General features: G+C 48.4%; 1 protein-coding gene across 4 annotated transcripts in view; it reads right to left on the bottom strand.

Moving 5' to 3' along the window:
- Window positions 1-15,417, bottom strand: part of Pde9a (phosphodiesterase 9A) — an 85,087-nt gene that overhangs the window by 30,972 nt on the left and 38,698 nt on the right. For 3 of the 4 annotated variants that reach the window (XM_028767875.1, XM_028767877.1, XM_028767878.1), the window contains exons 5-6: window positions 2,556-2,610; window positions 1,851-1,921 (exon numbers count right to left, since the gene is read on the bottom strand). In XM_028767875.1, coding sequence (XP_028623708.1) covers window positions 1,851-1,921; window positions 2,556-2,610 — 126 coding nt within the window. Of the gene's footprint in view, window positions 1-1,850; window positions 1,922-2,555; window positions 2,611-12,864; window positions 12,963-15,417 lie in introns of those variants that run through there. The other variant, XM_028767879.1, reaches the window with a different exon arrangement.

Raw genomic sequence — 15,417 nt, 5'->3', positions numbered from 1 at the left:
AGCAATTCTGGATTGTTTGCTTACCCCGTATCTACCTCTGTCTTCGGGTGTCAGCTCTGGCTGTGGCCCACACTGGTGTTTAGGTCTTGGTTTAGGTCCAGGACATGGGTACAAAGAGTGGACAGAGAAGGGATGCCCTGTGTCCCCACCACAACACACCAGGAAGGAAGTGAATAGCTCCCGGCAGGACAGGAGGCAAGGGCCAGGCTGTTCCATGGTTATGAAATCACCTTTGACCCTCCAGTCATCCCAGACTCCTTAAAAGCTAAACATTTACACAGAAAGGGGGGAAAAGCGCTGACAGTCACAGAGGAGAAACGTATATTTGGTTTAAGGTCAAAGAGCAAGCAGGAAATTCTGTTCACTACAAGGTCAGCAGTGTGGGGGTTTACAGCTGGATGTCTCTTACCCTGAGATAACAGTTAACAACACCCAGATGGACCTGCGTGTGCACACATGCCTTCCAGTGAGTCTGTCTATGTCTTTGCGTTCGTGTCTGTGTGTCTGTATGGAATAGTGATTCAAGCTGTCTTCCTAGAGTGCCTGCCCAGCCACCCGGGGCCAGGATCCTGTGAACACCACTTGATTTCAACAAAAGATCCTTGGCAGGTATTAGGTAGAAAACTCAAAACAGGAGCATCTTTGATTCAAATGGCAGCTTGTCTTCACAAGAAACAGACAGGGTGTACTGAGAAACAGTAGCCGGAAGGAGGGAACTATTGGAACAGTACAGGAGCAGGCTGCAGCCATGTACTGATCCCAGCTAGGGAATGGGAAGGACCAATGACCAGAGTCGGGCTAGAACTGGCTTTCCCTCAGATCCCAGAGGAGCCAGCCCCGTTGACACTTCCCAAGCCGGAGAGCTTCCAACTTCTAGCACCTTGGAGGGGACATTGCTGTGACTTACACATGCTTCCTGTGTGCCGCCCTTTGCTGGAGTGGTCACTAACGTTTCTGTGGCTCCTCACTATCCCCAGGGAAGACAAGATAGTCTTAAGGACCCAAAGACAAGCTGACTCGGGGGAAAGCCAACGCACTTGGAGAGGTACACGGGGGATGATGGAACATATGTGTCGGCTCATTCCCCTGAGTCAGGTCTTGTATGATAGAAATTTGTTCTTGAAAAAATGAGAAGCGATTAAAAAGAAAAAAAATGGCACCCACTCTTTCATATAAACAGAGCCACATATTCTTCAAGGGTGCTCATCTCTTAATGGCTTCCTGTTTGAATTCTGTTTACTCAGCCCAAGTTAATAAATTAGGTGCCCGGGTATCACCAGGCTGAGGCTGACAGTGACAGAGAGCCTGGCTTTAGAGCGGAGGGTGAAATGTGGGCTCTGAGGGCCTGTGGTGCGGAAGCATCAATCCTTCATTGTCACCACGGATGAGGTGACTTGAAGCTATTTCCCTCCCTGAATCTGGCTCTTTGGAATGGAAACTGGACTTGACTCGCTCTTACTTGCAGTGGTCAGAAACAGAGACCAAAATGTCACATATTCCAAATTCTGCAGAAGCAAGCTGCACAGCGGTGTGAAGAGAAGACCCCCACCCGGCCCGCCCCCATGCAGAGAAGTACAAGAGCTACAGCCCTGGCAGGGGTTCTACCAGGCCAGACATAGGCCACCGGGTTTATGGTTTGTGTCCGGTGCACAGACGAAGCTTCATACAAGCTTTGCTTTAACAGAAATATGTGCTTAAGATCTGCCCTGGTCCAGCTTTCGTTGAAATCAAAGCGACACAGAAAGAATGCATTTGCCTTCAGCGCTGACCTGCTCACGGTTCTAAGCGACTAATTCTGATGGAGGATAAAAAACAAAACAATGACAACAAAAAAAAACCTCGCTACTCACATTCCACCCGTTTCTCCAGCATGGCCAGGTGATTTGCAACTTCCGCTTTCAGCTCGTTGATCTTAAACGCTCTGGGGGCAAAAGCGGGGAGAAAAGATAAAGCAGGAGGCCCAGACCAGCCAATGTTTATAGGTCCCTGCCTGGGGTGAAATCTCCAGGGAGGGTTGGGAGGGGACCAAGACAACAGGAGGTACCTTTTAAAGAACACACAATGTCTCAGAGTCTGGTGTTATCACTACTCTGTCCTGGGCTCTCTGGGTTGACCCATGCTCGTGCCCCACTCTGCCCAGTACGGACAGCTGTGGGGTACTGCCATGCTCCGTGGTGATTCAGTCATTTGGTCCAAAGTGACAATAACATACCATACAGAAGTCACTTTGGGAAACTGACGACGAAATTATAGGATGTTGGCAAAACTAAAGGGAAGCCATCCACCCATACGGCAGCATCTCAGTGAGAAACACTCCTTTGTAAAAGGGTATTTTATTGATGGCTCCGACCCTTAGAAGAATGGAGGGTGACTTATTCGCCACCTCCGGAACTCATATTCTACAAGCGGCCATGGGACATGGGTTTGGGGATATGGTGAAGTTTTGCTAGGATATGCCGAGCTAGGCTAGCTACAGAAGCTACAGAGGGCTGACCATGACTAGGGCCAGCTCCCATAAGTCTGGAAAGGATGTACAGAGAGTGAGCATACGGTACCTGGAGAATTGTTCTGCCACCTGGGCCAGCACGCCCTGGATGAGTTCTTCTCTTTCTACAAACCAAAGAAGAGAAACCGATGGAGGAACAGACGTGGAGACAGGCAGGCGGCTACACCTGTGTGAGCTACAGGTGCTACTGTAGAAGGATGTTTGGCCTGTCCATCGGGGTAGCAGGGCTTCCCTGGATACAGGTTTCTCCTCTTCTCTGCTGCCTGCTCGTCCTGTGGCCCCAGGGCTGATGTTCTCCAGACACTAACATTAGATAAGGCAGGCAGGCTACGGGGGCTCTAAATATAGGCAGCATTCTCTTGGGGCTCATTTTATGGGGACAATTACCATGGAAGAGTGGGGTCAATGCACCACTGAGTGAAAACATGGTGTTCTCGGGATGGGCCTGCAGAGAGGAAGCGGGCTGGGTGGGGCAGGCCTGGCCTCTTCTGGCCTGCCCTGTAAAACTGGGCTGGGTGGTTGGTTTTTACAAGGTTCAGATCCCAGGCTGGTCACAACTCGTCTCTTTCCTCTTTCCTGACCAGCCCAATTCTGTGAACTTGCAGATGGTCATGACATCACCCTCTGAAGTGATTCTATCTGTGCTCTTGAGAAGGGAGACCTTCGTGTCCCAGCTAACCACTCACTCATGGCCCCAAACTCAGAGACTCTATAAAGGAACTCATACACTCTTCTTTGTTGACTTGATGCTTAACTCTCGCCAGCAACCAAAACATAGCAAACCAAACCAGCACAGCTAAGACAATATTTCAATAATATTAGTCTGGCAATGGAACTCAGAAGCTAAGAAAACGTCCCTGTGTTTCCACCTAGTGCCTGCTTTCTAGCAAACGGTCACAAACATACAGAGAGGACAGTATACCACAGCATCATTTAATATAACGGAAATCAGCACAGCTTGTCTGTATGGCATCGGCGGTGGTGGTGGTGATGATGGCGGCACATGTTATGACACAAGTATAGAGGTCAGAGGACAACTTGTAGGAGTCAGGTTTTTCCTTTCACTGTGTGGAATTTGGGGGACCAAACTCAGGCCACCAGGCTTGTTGGCGAGTGCTTTTAACCACCAAGCCATCTTGTGGGCCTCAGGATTTGTTAAATTAAATATGATGTATCTGTATTATAGACTCATATTCTACTATTGATAATAAATCCAGCTCCGCACACTTTTAAATCCCAGGGAGGGTGAGGCAGGATTTAGAGGGCCAGGTGGGCGAGAAGAACAAGTTTAAGGTTAAGGTTAGCTTTAACTGCACAACAAGATCCGGTCTAATATGGAAAGAAGAGGAAAAAACTAAATAATAATTTTAAAATGTTCATGTCTGGGAGGCGGAGGTAGGAGGATTTAACCACGATAAGCCAGCCAGGGTTCCACAGCAAGACCCTGACTCTAAGAACAAAACAAAAACCAACAGGAAAAGTTAGCATCTGTCATTAGATATAAAAAGTGGTTTTTAGGGGCTAAAGAAATCTTTCAGAGACTAAAGACCCTTGCTGCTTCTGCAGAGGACCAGACTTTGATTCTTAGCACCCACACGATGGCTCACAGCCAACCATCTATATAAAACTCCAGTCCGGGGGATCGAATGCCCTTTCTGATCTCCATGGGTACAAGGCAGGCACACAGTACATAGACTTATGTTCAAGTCAAACACATACACATTAAACAAATCTCAAAAAGTTCATTCAAATGATTTTCGAGAAGTAACAGAGAATGCTTCCATTTCTCAAACATACTGGGAAGGAACCTTCCAGAACACCAACACTAGTTTATCTCTCGTTTATGAGATTCCATTTTCCGATTTTTGATACCTTGGAGAACCTTTATTTTCCACCATGAACATATGTATTAATTTTACAACGAGAAAGAAGTGTTCCCCCTAACCCTACCCCCCACCCCCACATCTTGGACACTTTCTGTCTAAGGAACAGAACATGGCTGGCACCAGACGTCTCCTTGGGCTCCCTTGGTTCCCTCCCTCCACAGGCCACCTCTGTCCTGATCTAAGCAGATGCCAGCTCATGGACTTCACAGGAACACAAGTGTGTTGTGTGTGTCTTCCCGTGTGTAACTGCTGTCTTAGTCTACCGAGGAGACTGGGTTGCATCGGTGCCCTGTAGCACAGACCTGCCATGAAGGTACATCAGTCATCACCAGGCTAATGACCCTAAAAACTCCAAGCAAAGCAATTCAAGTCATCAGCTGTGAGAATACCATGTCAAGCAGCACGTGGCTCGGCGACACTGTGCTGGCACAGGCAGAAGTTCTGCAGTGGCTGCTGGATGGTGTAGCCCGCTATGTGAGCCCCGGAAGATGCGTCCACGTGCGGACACCACACTCCATCTCGGTGAGTCTTCGACAACAAACTGTTTTAACATTCCCTTCTACAGACATTCAACATGACAGGAGCAGGAACCTGGTCTACTCAACTACCGGGCGTTTTCGGCTCCCTCCCTCCCTTGCTTTTGGCAGGATTTGGTTCATAGTCCAGGCTGGCCTCTGACTTGGGCTATCTTTATAATGCAGCCTTTCAAATGCTGAGAGCCCCAGTTTCAGACCTCATTCTCCTATTCCCCTTCTTCTCCTCCCCTCCCCTCCCCTCCCTTCTCTTCTCCTCCCTCCCTCCCTCCCTCCCTCCCTCTCTTCCTTCCTAAAATATATTTTTTGCTAGTGTTTATCCACTGGACACAATAAAAACAAAACAAAAAACCCCAAATCAATCAATTTAGATCAGCGGTTCTTAACCTGTGGGTCACAACCCTTTCACAGAGATTGCCTAAGATCATTGGAAATACCAGATATTTATATTACGATTCATAACAGTGGTGAAATTACAGCTAGGAAGTAACAAAGGGGTAATTCTACGGTTTGGGGGGGTCACCACAACATGAAGAATTATATTGCAGCATTAGGAAGGTTGAACCACTGGCCTCGATCTACCTGTGAAGCCTTCTCTGCTTTACAGCCTATAGGCAATTCTTCTGGTGTCACATGACCTTACACTCCATGTGGGTTCACTCTGAGTGCAGGTTCAGGGCAGGTTCAGTCACCCCGACCCAGCTTCCGATTGTCTGCCTCCCATGCACCCAGGTGTCAATCCAGATGTCTGCCTTAAACCACTTCCTTCTGGTGACCACCTCCCTGTAGGCAGCTAGTTACAGTCTACCTGACTCACCAGCCGTGCCCACACCCGGCACACAGTGTGCAGCCCTATGCCACAGTAACCATCTCCAACACCCGTGACCTTTCAGAACTCATGTCTGCTTGCTTTAAATCACCAATTAAAATTCCCCATGAGGAACCCTGTGGGAGTAATTCTCAGGACACAATAAAGGCATTAACCTATGGGTCACAATAAAGGCATTAACCTACAGGTCATCTTCTGTCTTTGTTCCTGTGCTCCTGGCCTCTCTGTGTGGCCTACAGGGACATGTCTATCCTAAATAATGGCATCTTTACCTCAAGCTTGGGTCTCCTAATCATCCACAAGGTACTCTCTACCTAAGACCCAGAACACTTTCAAGCGAGTGGGTGTTGATAACTCATGGCCGCCTAGCTTCATATCCTGGAAGAAGAAAGGTCACTTTTCATAGCATCTCTTAGACAACTCAAAGTGTCAGTCACAGAGGTACAGTTGAGAGGCTTGCTAGTCTAATGACTGGCCTTCTGAGAGGCCTGCACCTATCATGGAGGAGAAGTGGCCTCTGGCAGGGCCTCAGTGAGCTTTTGTAGCTTCCTTGGTGCAGAGCCGTCTTAGGTTACTTATCAAGAAATCTTTAGAAAATTCGGCAGTTGGAATTTACATGAGTTGCTAATCTCTGAGTATTTGTATAAATCCAGAAGTCATCACACAATCGGGATTGTGTGTGTGTGTGTATGTGCATATGAGTGTGTGCAAGTGTGTCTATGTGACTATGTGAATGTTTATATGAGTGTATGTGTGAGCGTATGTGAAAGTGTGTGTGTATGTGGCTGTGAGTGTGTATGTGGCTGTGAGTGTGTGTGTATGAGTATGTGAGTGTGTGTATGTGTGTATATGAGTGTGTGTGTGTGTGTGTAAATATGAGTATGTGTATATACACATGAATACCACATTACACCTGTGTAGATTCGAGGACGACCTGTAGGAGTTGCTTCTTGCCTTCCACCATGTGGGTCCTGGGATTCAAACCCAGGTGATCAAGCTTGGTAGCAAGTCTCTGACCCACACCCACCACCACAACCAGCCTCTATTCATTCTATGGAGCTGCCATCAGGGTCTGATACCAAATCCACAAAGGTAACAGCACCAGATAGAGCCATAACCAACACCTTTCATGAGCACAGACCCAAAACTCAGTAAGAAAAAAAAAATTAAAAACACATTCAGCAATATATATATATATATATATATATATGAAAACTTTACATGATGGTCAAATGTGATTTGTGTCAGGGACACAAGTTGGGTCCAGTGTTTTAAAACCAATCAATGTAATCCACATTGGTAGCATAGAAAAATCTCATTATCCTGTCAATTAAGCCACAGAAAGGCATCTGGTAAAATCAGCACACATTCAAGATGAAGCTCTCAGAGAGGCAGACACAGGGAGGAACCTCTTTAAGCTGATTTTACATAGCATTAACAGGGACTGGAGAGATGGCTTAGTGGTTAAGAGCACTGGCTGCTCTTCCAAAGGTCCTGAGTTCAAATCCCAGCACCCACATGGTGGCTCACAACCATGTACTTCCAAGAGATCTGATGCCTTCTTCTGGCCTCTGTGGGCGCTGCATGTACAAGGTGCATATACATGTGTGTAGCTAGTAGCTACAACACCCATACACTAAATTATAGAAGCATTAACACAACTCTTCAGCTACAGGTGTGACAGGACGAAATGGGTTTCTCATTATTACTATTTGACACGATGCTAGTGCAATAAGGTGAGAATAAGAAATAAAAAGCACACAGGTCAGAAAGGAAGAAATACATCAGCAGCCCTTAACTGCCGACGGCAAGACTGTCTACACAGAACATTTCAAGGATTCTACAAAATGCAACAAACACCTCTCCTGGAGTCAACAAGTGAATTTAAGAAAGGTCATGAGATACACACACGATACTAATAATATGCATAATTACATTAAAAATTCAGTTCCATTGAGAGTCACTCGGAAGAGCTTCATGGCTCAGGTTTAAACATAACAAAACATGCAGAATTTATATGCCCGCAACTCCAAATGCCACCGAGAAAGATACGTAAGTAAGTAATAACTTGTGTTAATGGCTGAGTAAATTTGACACAGTGAAGATGTCATCCTCCCTAACCTAGTATGGCAGGCTTAAGTTTCCTTCTGTCAAAAAACCACACTGCAGGCTCTTTTGTGGAAATACATTATTCCACAGGTGAAAAACTCATGCAAGATGAATTCCTCATGGCTGTAAACCATAACACACAGGGCACAACCTGCAGAGTGTGGGGGGAGTCAGGGACTTCCTAGATGTGACACCCAAATACACAGGGGGAATCCACTAAGCCACTTCATCAAACTTAATTGTTGCTGTCGGAAGAATAGTGTTAGGAGGATGAAGAGGCAGCCTGAAACCACACTTCAGGCGGTCACTTGCTCAGGAGTAGTTGGCCAGCACAAAACAGACTCCATGTTTTAGTGTGTGTGTGTGTGTGTGTGTGTGTGTGTGTGTGTGTTTTAAGAGAAAGAATACGAGGTTGGGTGGGTGGTTAGGGATATGGAAGGAAGTGGTGAAGGGGTAAAGAGAAGACCAAGATATATTTAAACAAATAAAAATAGCTGGGCAGTGGTGGCGCACGCCTTTAATCCCAGCACTTGGGAGGCAGAGGCAGGCAGATTTCTGACTTTGAGGCCAGCCTGGTCTACAAAGTGAGTTCCAGGACAGCCAGGGCTACACAGAGAAACCCTGTCTCGAAAACAACAACAATAACAAAAAAAGAACAAATAAAAAAAAAAAAAGCCCAGGTAATGGTGATCCCAGCACTTGAAAGGCAGAGGCAGATGGATCTCTTTGAGTTTGAGGTCAACCTGGTTTACAGAGCTAGTTCCAGAACAACCAGGACTACAAGCAGAGAAACCCTGTCTTGAAAGGCCAAAATATGTGAAGAAATAAATAAATAAAATAAAAATTAATTTAAGTAAGTAAAAATAAGTCACGCCATCCCCCAAAGGAGAGAAGACAAATCGCAGGTCGGGTGGAGTATTCGCAAGCCGAGTATCTGACAGTGATTTGAATACAGTGTGTGTGAAATCTGTCACAACTCCACAGCAGAAGACAACTCAATTTGAACACAGGCAAGAGGTGACACACTGACTGTGTGCAAGACAGGTGTGAGCATGAGACCTATGTGACATTTACAGTCACTCGGAAAGACAAATCAGAATGCTTATCCTAAGATTAAAAAGACTAACCACACCCAGGACTGGGGAGGAATAACCTGGGTCACTCATATCCTGCTGGTGGCCTGGGGATTCTCTGGAGAAGTTTGACAGTAGCTGACCTTCCGGGCAGAGGGAAGGAAATCTATGTACCCATAATCACCTGTATGCTAGCAACCTGGCTGGAAACGGTCCCAGCCTGGAAACAAACACCCTCCTGCGTGACTGGATAAACTACGCTCCTCTGAGGACAGAGAACACTAGGCAGCCATAAAAAGGACTACCTCAATAGGGACAACTCAGATGGATCAGAGTGCGGGTTCCGAGTGAGACAGCTAATCCCCCAAATTACGGGTATGACTGCATTTATTCTATGCTCTAAGTGACAAAATTAGAAATCTGGTGATCTCCAGCTAGTGACTGACAGGGGTCGGAGAAGAGTGAGTTCAGAAAGGAAGTGATTACCATACCCTAGCGAAGCCGGCTGGATGGGGGAGGGGGTTAAGGGGGAGAAGGCACCTGCACACAGGAGTGCGTCAGTGTGCATAGCTAGCTGGGTCGCTGTGCTTGCTGCAGGTTGTACAAGGTGAGCTGGGACAGATTCTCATGTGCATCTGAAGCTGAGCTCCAAGCCATCTCGGAATGGAATAACAAAATGAGGAAGTGGGGAGGGATGGCTCAGAGATAAAGGACACCAGATGCAGAGAGGCGGTCTGGGACTTGGTTCCTAGCAGCCACTTGGCAGCTAACAATTATGGTAACACCAGTTCCAGGGGAATCTGACGCCCTCTTCTGGCCTCCCTGGGTATAAGGCACACAGGTGGGACACAGGCATCTATGCAGGCCAACAGTCATACACATAAAATAAAAATAAATAGCTTTTCAAGAAGGAGTTAATGGCCGGGTGGTGGTGGCGCACGTCTTTAATCCCAGCACTGGGGAGGCAGAGGCAGGCGGTTTTCTGAGTTCGAGGCCAGCCTGGTCTACAGAGTGAGTTCCAGGACAGCCAGGGCTATACAGAGAAACCCTGTCCTGAAAAACAAACAAACAAACCAAACAAAAAAAAAAAAGAAAGAAAAGAAAAAGAAGGGGTTAATGAAGAGCTGTCCTTTGGATTGGGGGGGGTGCGGAGGGCAGATGTAATCTCTTGGGTCTCGAAGTAGCAGTTTTATGCTTGTATTGGATTCTCAGGGGAAGCAGGAATCAGGGTTTGGGCAGACATTGGAATCCTCCTCTACATTAAGACTAAATCTTAGGCTTAGCCTATGGTCCTCTTATGGTGTCTTTGTTCGGAGACAAAGTGAGTGGCGCACCCGCCGGGGTCACAGTCAGGCTGTGACATACACACAACTCAGCACAAAGAGCTTGCCGGGGCGTTTATAGAGAGTGCAAAGAATGAATTCTTTTCCAAGAGAAGAGAGGGGGAAAAAAATCCCGTGTAGCACTGCCGCCCACCCACCCACGTGTCCAGAAACACAGCCCTGATCCGAAAGTGTTGTCTGCCATTAACAGGGATTCCTGCACTAACGTTGTTTCCTTCCAGTGGACTAGAACCTGAAAGTGGACAAGGAACCTGTGTAGCATCCTCAGGGCAGTGTGCAGCTTGTGGCAAAGGCCATTGCCTTTGTTCCAGTCCCTGTTGCCCCGCCTTGCTATCCCGGGGTCACTAAGGCTGGCTAACACACAAGATTTGCCCTAACTTCTCTTTGTGGCTTGCCCTTCCCTGGTGTGTCCCAGTCTTTGGGGCAACGGAATGCTCATGACACCCCCATCAGCCTGGGCATCCCCAGGGTCTGTCCGCTGTATCTTTCACATGCTTTATTTCGTGGTGATTACAGATGGAGCGCACTCGCACAGATCGAGGGCGTTCACTGTGACATTTCCGCACGTGCACACATTCATGCTTTGATTGAACCCATCGGTCTTCTTGTCTTCTCTATCCCATCTTTCCGCTCCCCTAATAATTCTTTCTTTTACCTCCCTTTTATCTTTTGAATAGATTTCCACGTGAGAAAAAGCATGCATATTGTCTGTCTTCATTTCCCTCAGGTAGCCTAAAACTCCTGGATTGGAAGGGCAACAGCTTTCAGCTGCCCAGAGTTCATCCTTCCCAACCTGGTGGCAAAGTCATACCCTGTCAGCAAAACTCAGGACCATGGATGACACCTCTCACCGCTTCCCATGGCCCATCCCGACTTGAAGGACTTTAAACACGTGCAGACATTCTGTTTTGAGGATGGTCTTAGTAGCTCCGAGAAAAGTCAGCAGTTCACGAGCCAAGAATGCTAGTAAATCACACCTGCGGGCAACTGTCATCTCTCTGGGCTCCCTCTGGACCTCAAAGGTTTTAAGCAAAGAAAAAAAAGAGTCCGAGGGGAGAAGTCGGTTTAATTGATGCTCCACACAGCCCGCCCGACCTGCAGGAGGGCAAGCTGGCATTCACAGGCAATTTGTTTTCCAGGGAAACTCCAGGAGCTGAGCAGCAGGCTATGCAGAATACCCGCTGGCCCAGGCTCCTCTGAGTGTAGGAGAGCTGACGGGACATATCAGGGAGGACTCCCGGGTACTGAGTGCAGCAAAAGTAGGCGAGCACCTTGTATATTCTAAAGAGCAGCTTCCTCCAGCCTGAGCCTTGGCAGGCCAGGCAGCGTCTTGCTTCCCGAGGCAAGCGTCCACAATAAACGCTGCTGCGTTCCGGGAGCTGGGGATCTCACATATTAGCACGGGAATGCCGAGTTTCATCTTAGGACAACTTAGGAGAATCTAAGGGGGCCAGCAGGGGTGCCGCTTCGAGGTTGTTTGGACAACACAGCAGAGGAGCAGAGGAACCTCAGCTCTTGTGTCCTCTGAATAGACCAAACCTCTGTCAATTCTGGGGGAGCTACTGGGGTGCCAGGCTCGAGGTTCCTGGACAGAATCCAGTTGGCACAAATGGGATAGGTGCCCTGCCCCATGGGGTTTCCCCACGCAGCAGACCATGGCCACCGAGTCTTAAGTCCGACTCCAGCTTCGGTTAGAGGGGACAGTCAAGGAATCTGTCCCCGCCTTGCTCACTTCCAGGAACTGTTTATGTTTCAAACAATTCCCGACCCTGCCCAGGACTCCTGTCATTCAGTGGCGGAAGGATTTGGTTAAAGGGACAGCCAAGGAAAGCCTGTCTTTCTGTTGCAAGGAGCAACTGTAATCGTACACAGCATGCTAGCTGGTGTCTCAAAGTTCTTTGCATACTGAGCAGAACGGGAGAACAGCTCTGTCGGTTTTTCCGTGCCCTAACCCCGGAGCTGGTTCGGATATCCCCCCTCTTCCCTGTCCCAGTCTCCTGCACGGAGCTGGAAGGCTGGGGTGCTGGCAGGGACACCTACAGCTTAGCTCTCTGACGCTGCAGAAACAGCTTTAAGAGCTGCAGGGGCGGTAAGCGTGCTGACATACACCTGAAATCCTCCGACTGGGGAGGCTGAGGCAGGAGGATGGTGAACGGGAAGCCAGCCTGGGTTACACAGTGAGATCAACTGCAGGCAGCAGATGGGACTCTCTGAGCATTCCCTCCGGGCTGCATGCACTCAACAGAAACTTCCTAAAGCTCTGAAAAAACGACACCAAAACGGAGCAAGGCCCACACAACAACAACAACAACAACAACAACAATGATATTTCTACCCTTTTTGGGTGTCAGTCATCATCATTATCACCATCATCATCATCACCACCACCACCACCATCATCATCATCATCACTATGACCACCACATTAGGGAAAAAAAAGCCCCATTCCTTATCCTCGATGAGACAAGCCTCTCAGGGGCCCTGAAGTCAATAAAAGGCTCGGATATTTTCCTTCTCAATGCCACCCTACCCCCCCCCAAAGACTCTCTGCCCTTGCCCTGGGAACCAAGGGGGACCAGACTTACCTCCTGTCCCACTTCTGGTCTCTCCCAAGTCCCCGAAGCTGCCCTCCAACCAGTCTACCTTCAAAACAGCCTGTGAAGATGTTCTAAGGCTGGAAGGGTCACTGGCCAATCATTGTTTATGGGCATAAAACTGACATTCAGAAGGAGGGGGGAAGTGGGGGGGGGACACACTTCCTTTATGACCCAGGAGGACAATAAAGTTATATGACTAACAGTGACTTTGCCTGGCCTTCTTAAAGTCACAGGTTCTCTGGGTTTGCCCTGCTGGGAAATCAGTGTCTCGGCAGCCAAAGGACTGGCAGAGGGCATTTCAGTAATCAGCCAGCCAAGGCGCCCAGGACTCTGATGTCCTCGAGCCATTGTCTTGGTGGTTCGGAGCCATCAGGCATGGGGGTGTATATACAGCACTGTTCTTGGGGTGGGGATGAGGGTCTGTCTGTTCTGTGTAGTCTGTATGATCCAGATTTGAGGTGCTCAGAACATTTTCTTCCCCTGCACCCCACCCCCTGCTCCCCTACCTTCTTAAGAACCTGGGCAGAGGTGTACACAGCGGCAGCCTTCATAACTGCCGATGCGGGAAGCCACCAAGCTGCCTGCAGCAGGTAACGGAGGAATAGACATTGCTGCTGCGTAGGGACCAGAGATGTGAAAGGCTGCTGAGGAGACAGGGAAGGGTGGAGAAAGGGCCCCAGCTGCACAGGAGCAAATGACAGAAGCTGGTCGGAAAGGTTCCGGCTACAGGACAGTCTGGGGAAGGAAAAACCATGGAGATAGAGAAGATGGGTGGTGGGAGGCAGCAAAGATCAGTGGAAACACACATACCACACACACATCACATACACACACCACACACACATACCACACACAGACATTACACACACACCATACACACATACACCATACACACACCACACACACACACCATACACACATACCACAGACAGACATCACACACACCACACACACACCATACACACATACCACATACACACACACACATCACACACACACACCATACACACATACCACACACACATCACACATACACAGCACACACACACATACCACACACAACACACACACCACACACAAAATCACACGCACACACACCACATACACGAATACCACACACACATTACACATACACACTACACACACACCACAGACACACACACACCACACACATACACACACCACACACATCACACATACACAACACACACCATACAGACACACCCTGCTGGCCACCATGGCTTTGAATCTGAAATGCCAGTCTCAATGACCTCTCCACCCTCGGCTTCCTGAGGAGGCGGGACTATGGGTGCCATCAGACTTCTGGAAGCCAAGGAGGTTAAAGATACCCGTTATGAGCCGCACTGGGGGACACATGGTACTGTGTATTTACAAGGACTGGAGAGTGTGTGAAGCCAAGAGTGGCCCACAGTGAACTGTGGACTCCAGAGAGTATGACGTGTCTGTCACTGAGGGTGTAGGGAGGGGATGGCTAGGAACTGTGATTTTCACTTAACTTTGTTATAAATCTCAAACTATCAGGCCTATTAGTTGGAGATCAGTGGAAGGTGGAGAGGTGGAGACCGTTCTGCTTACAGTAGCAGCTACAAGCGATGCTGAAGGGCGGCTGAGGTGTAGGTGAGGTGTCTCCGGGCACGTGGGAGGTGAACACACATAAAAGGCACACTCAGTGCTAGGCTGCAAGCAGAATGCAATATCTGTGAGCTTGTCCACAGTAAGGCCTTCGCATTGATCATAGCAGCCGAACCCCACATTAGAAGTGACCCCTCACCCCACGTCCACCCATAGTGACTTAGAGAGTAAGCACGGTCAACAGCCCAGAAGTGGTCAAAGTCCTGTGAATCTGGAAGCGGTGGCACTGAACCAGAGAGTCAGGTGGATTGCACACAGTAGGACTCTGTACTAGTGGCCCTAGGGAGTTGCCAATGCAAGCTGCCGAAACAGGCAGAGATGGTGGATTCTTACGGTGTTCGTTTGGGGAAGCTCTCAAGGTTGGTGGAAATATCTGTCTTGACGGGCTGAAGCACTAGCAGGATGCAATGCCAGAGCTGTTCTTATCCAAGAGGAACCCTGCAGTCAGGACAGCCACTGCTTGCCACCCACGTCTCTGGCCGTGGCCTGTTGCAGCTCTGGCCAGTTAGACCACCCTGGAGGAGAAGCGTGAGCTTGCAATTCCAGGAACAGTTATATTTTGCACTTTTCCACTGCACTCTGTTTTTTTTAAAAAAAATAATGCAGGCAAGGATGATTAAGGGCGTGTTTATGAAGCCTAAAAGCCTTAATGCTTTGGGCTGAAACTGCACTAAATATAGAAAATATTATTAAGAAGCATTATGATTGCTCACGAGTAACACATCTGCATTCAAATTCAGAGCAGGGACTTGGCTTCCGAGCAAAATGAGAGCCCACACTCTGTGTGTGTAGGTTTGGCCCTGAGGGAGCGTCCCTGCTCCATTGAAATCCTCCAGTTTTGTTGAGACAAGCTTGTGCCCATTGGTTTGCCCAGGAGGTTACTTTTAA

This window comes from Grammomys surdaster, unplaced genomic scaffold (genome assembly GCF_004785775.1).
Source record: "Grammomys surdaster isolate TR1022 unplaced genomic scaffold, NIH_TR_1.0 183, whole genome shotgun sequence".
Classification (NCBI taxonomy): Eukaryota; Metazoa; Chordata; class Mammalia; order Rodentia; family Muridae; genus Grammomys; species Grammomys surdaster.
This window is presented reverse-complemented; position numbering and strand designations above follow the sequence as displayed.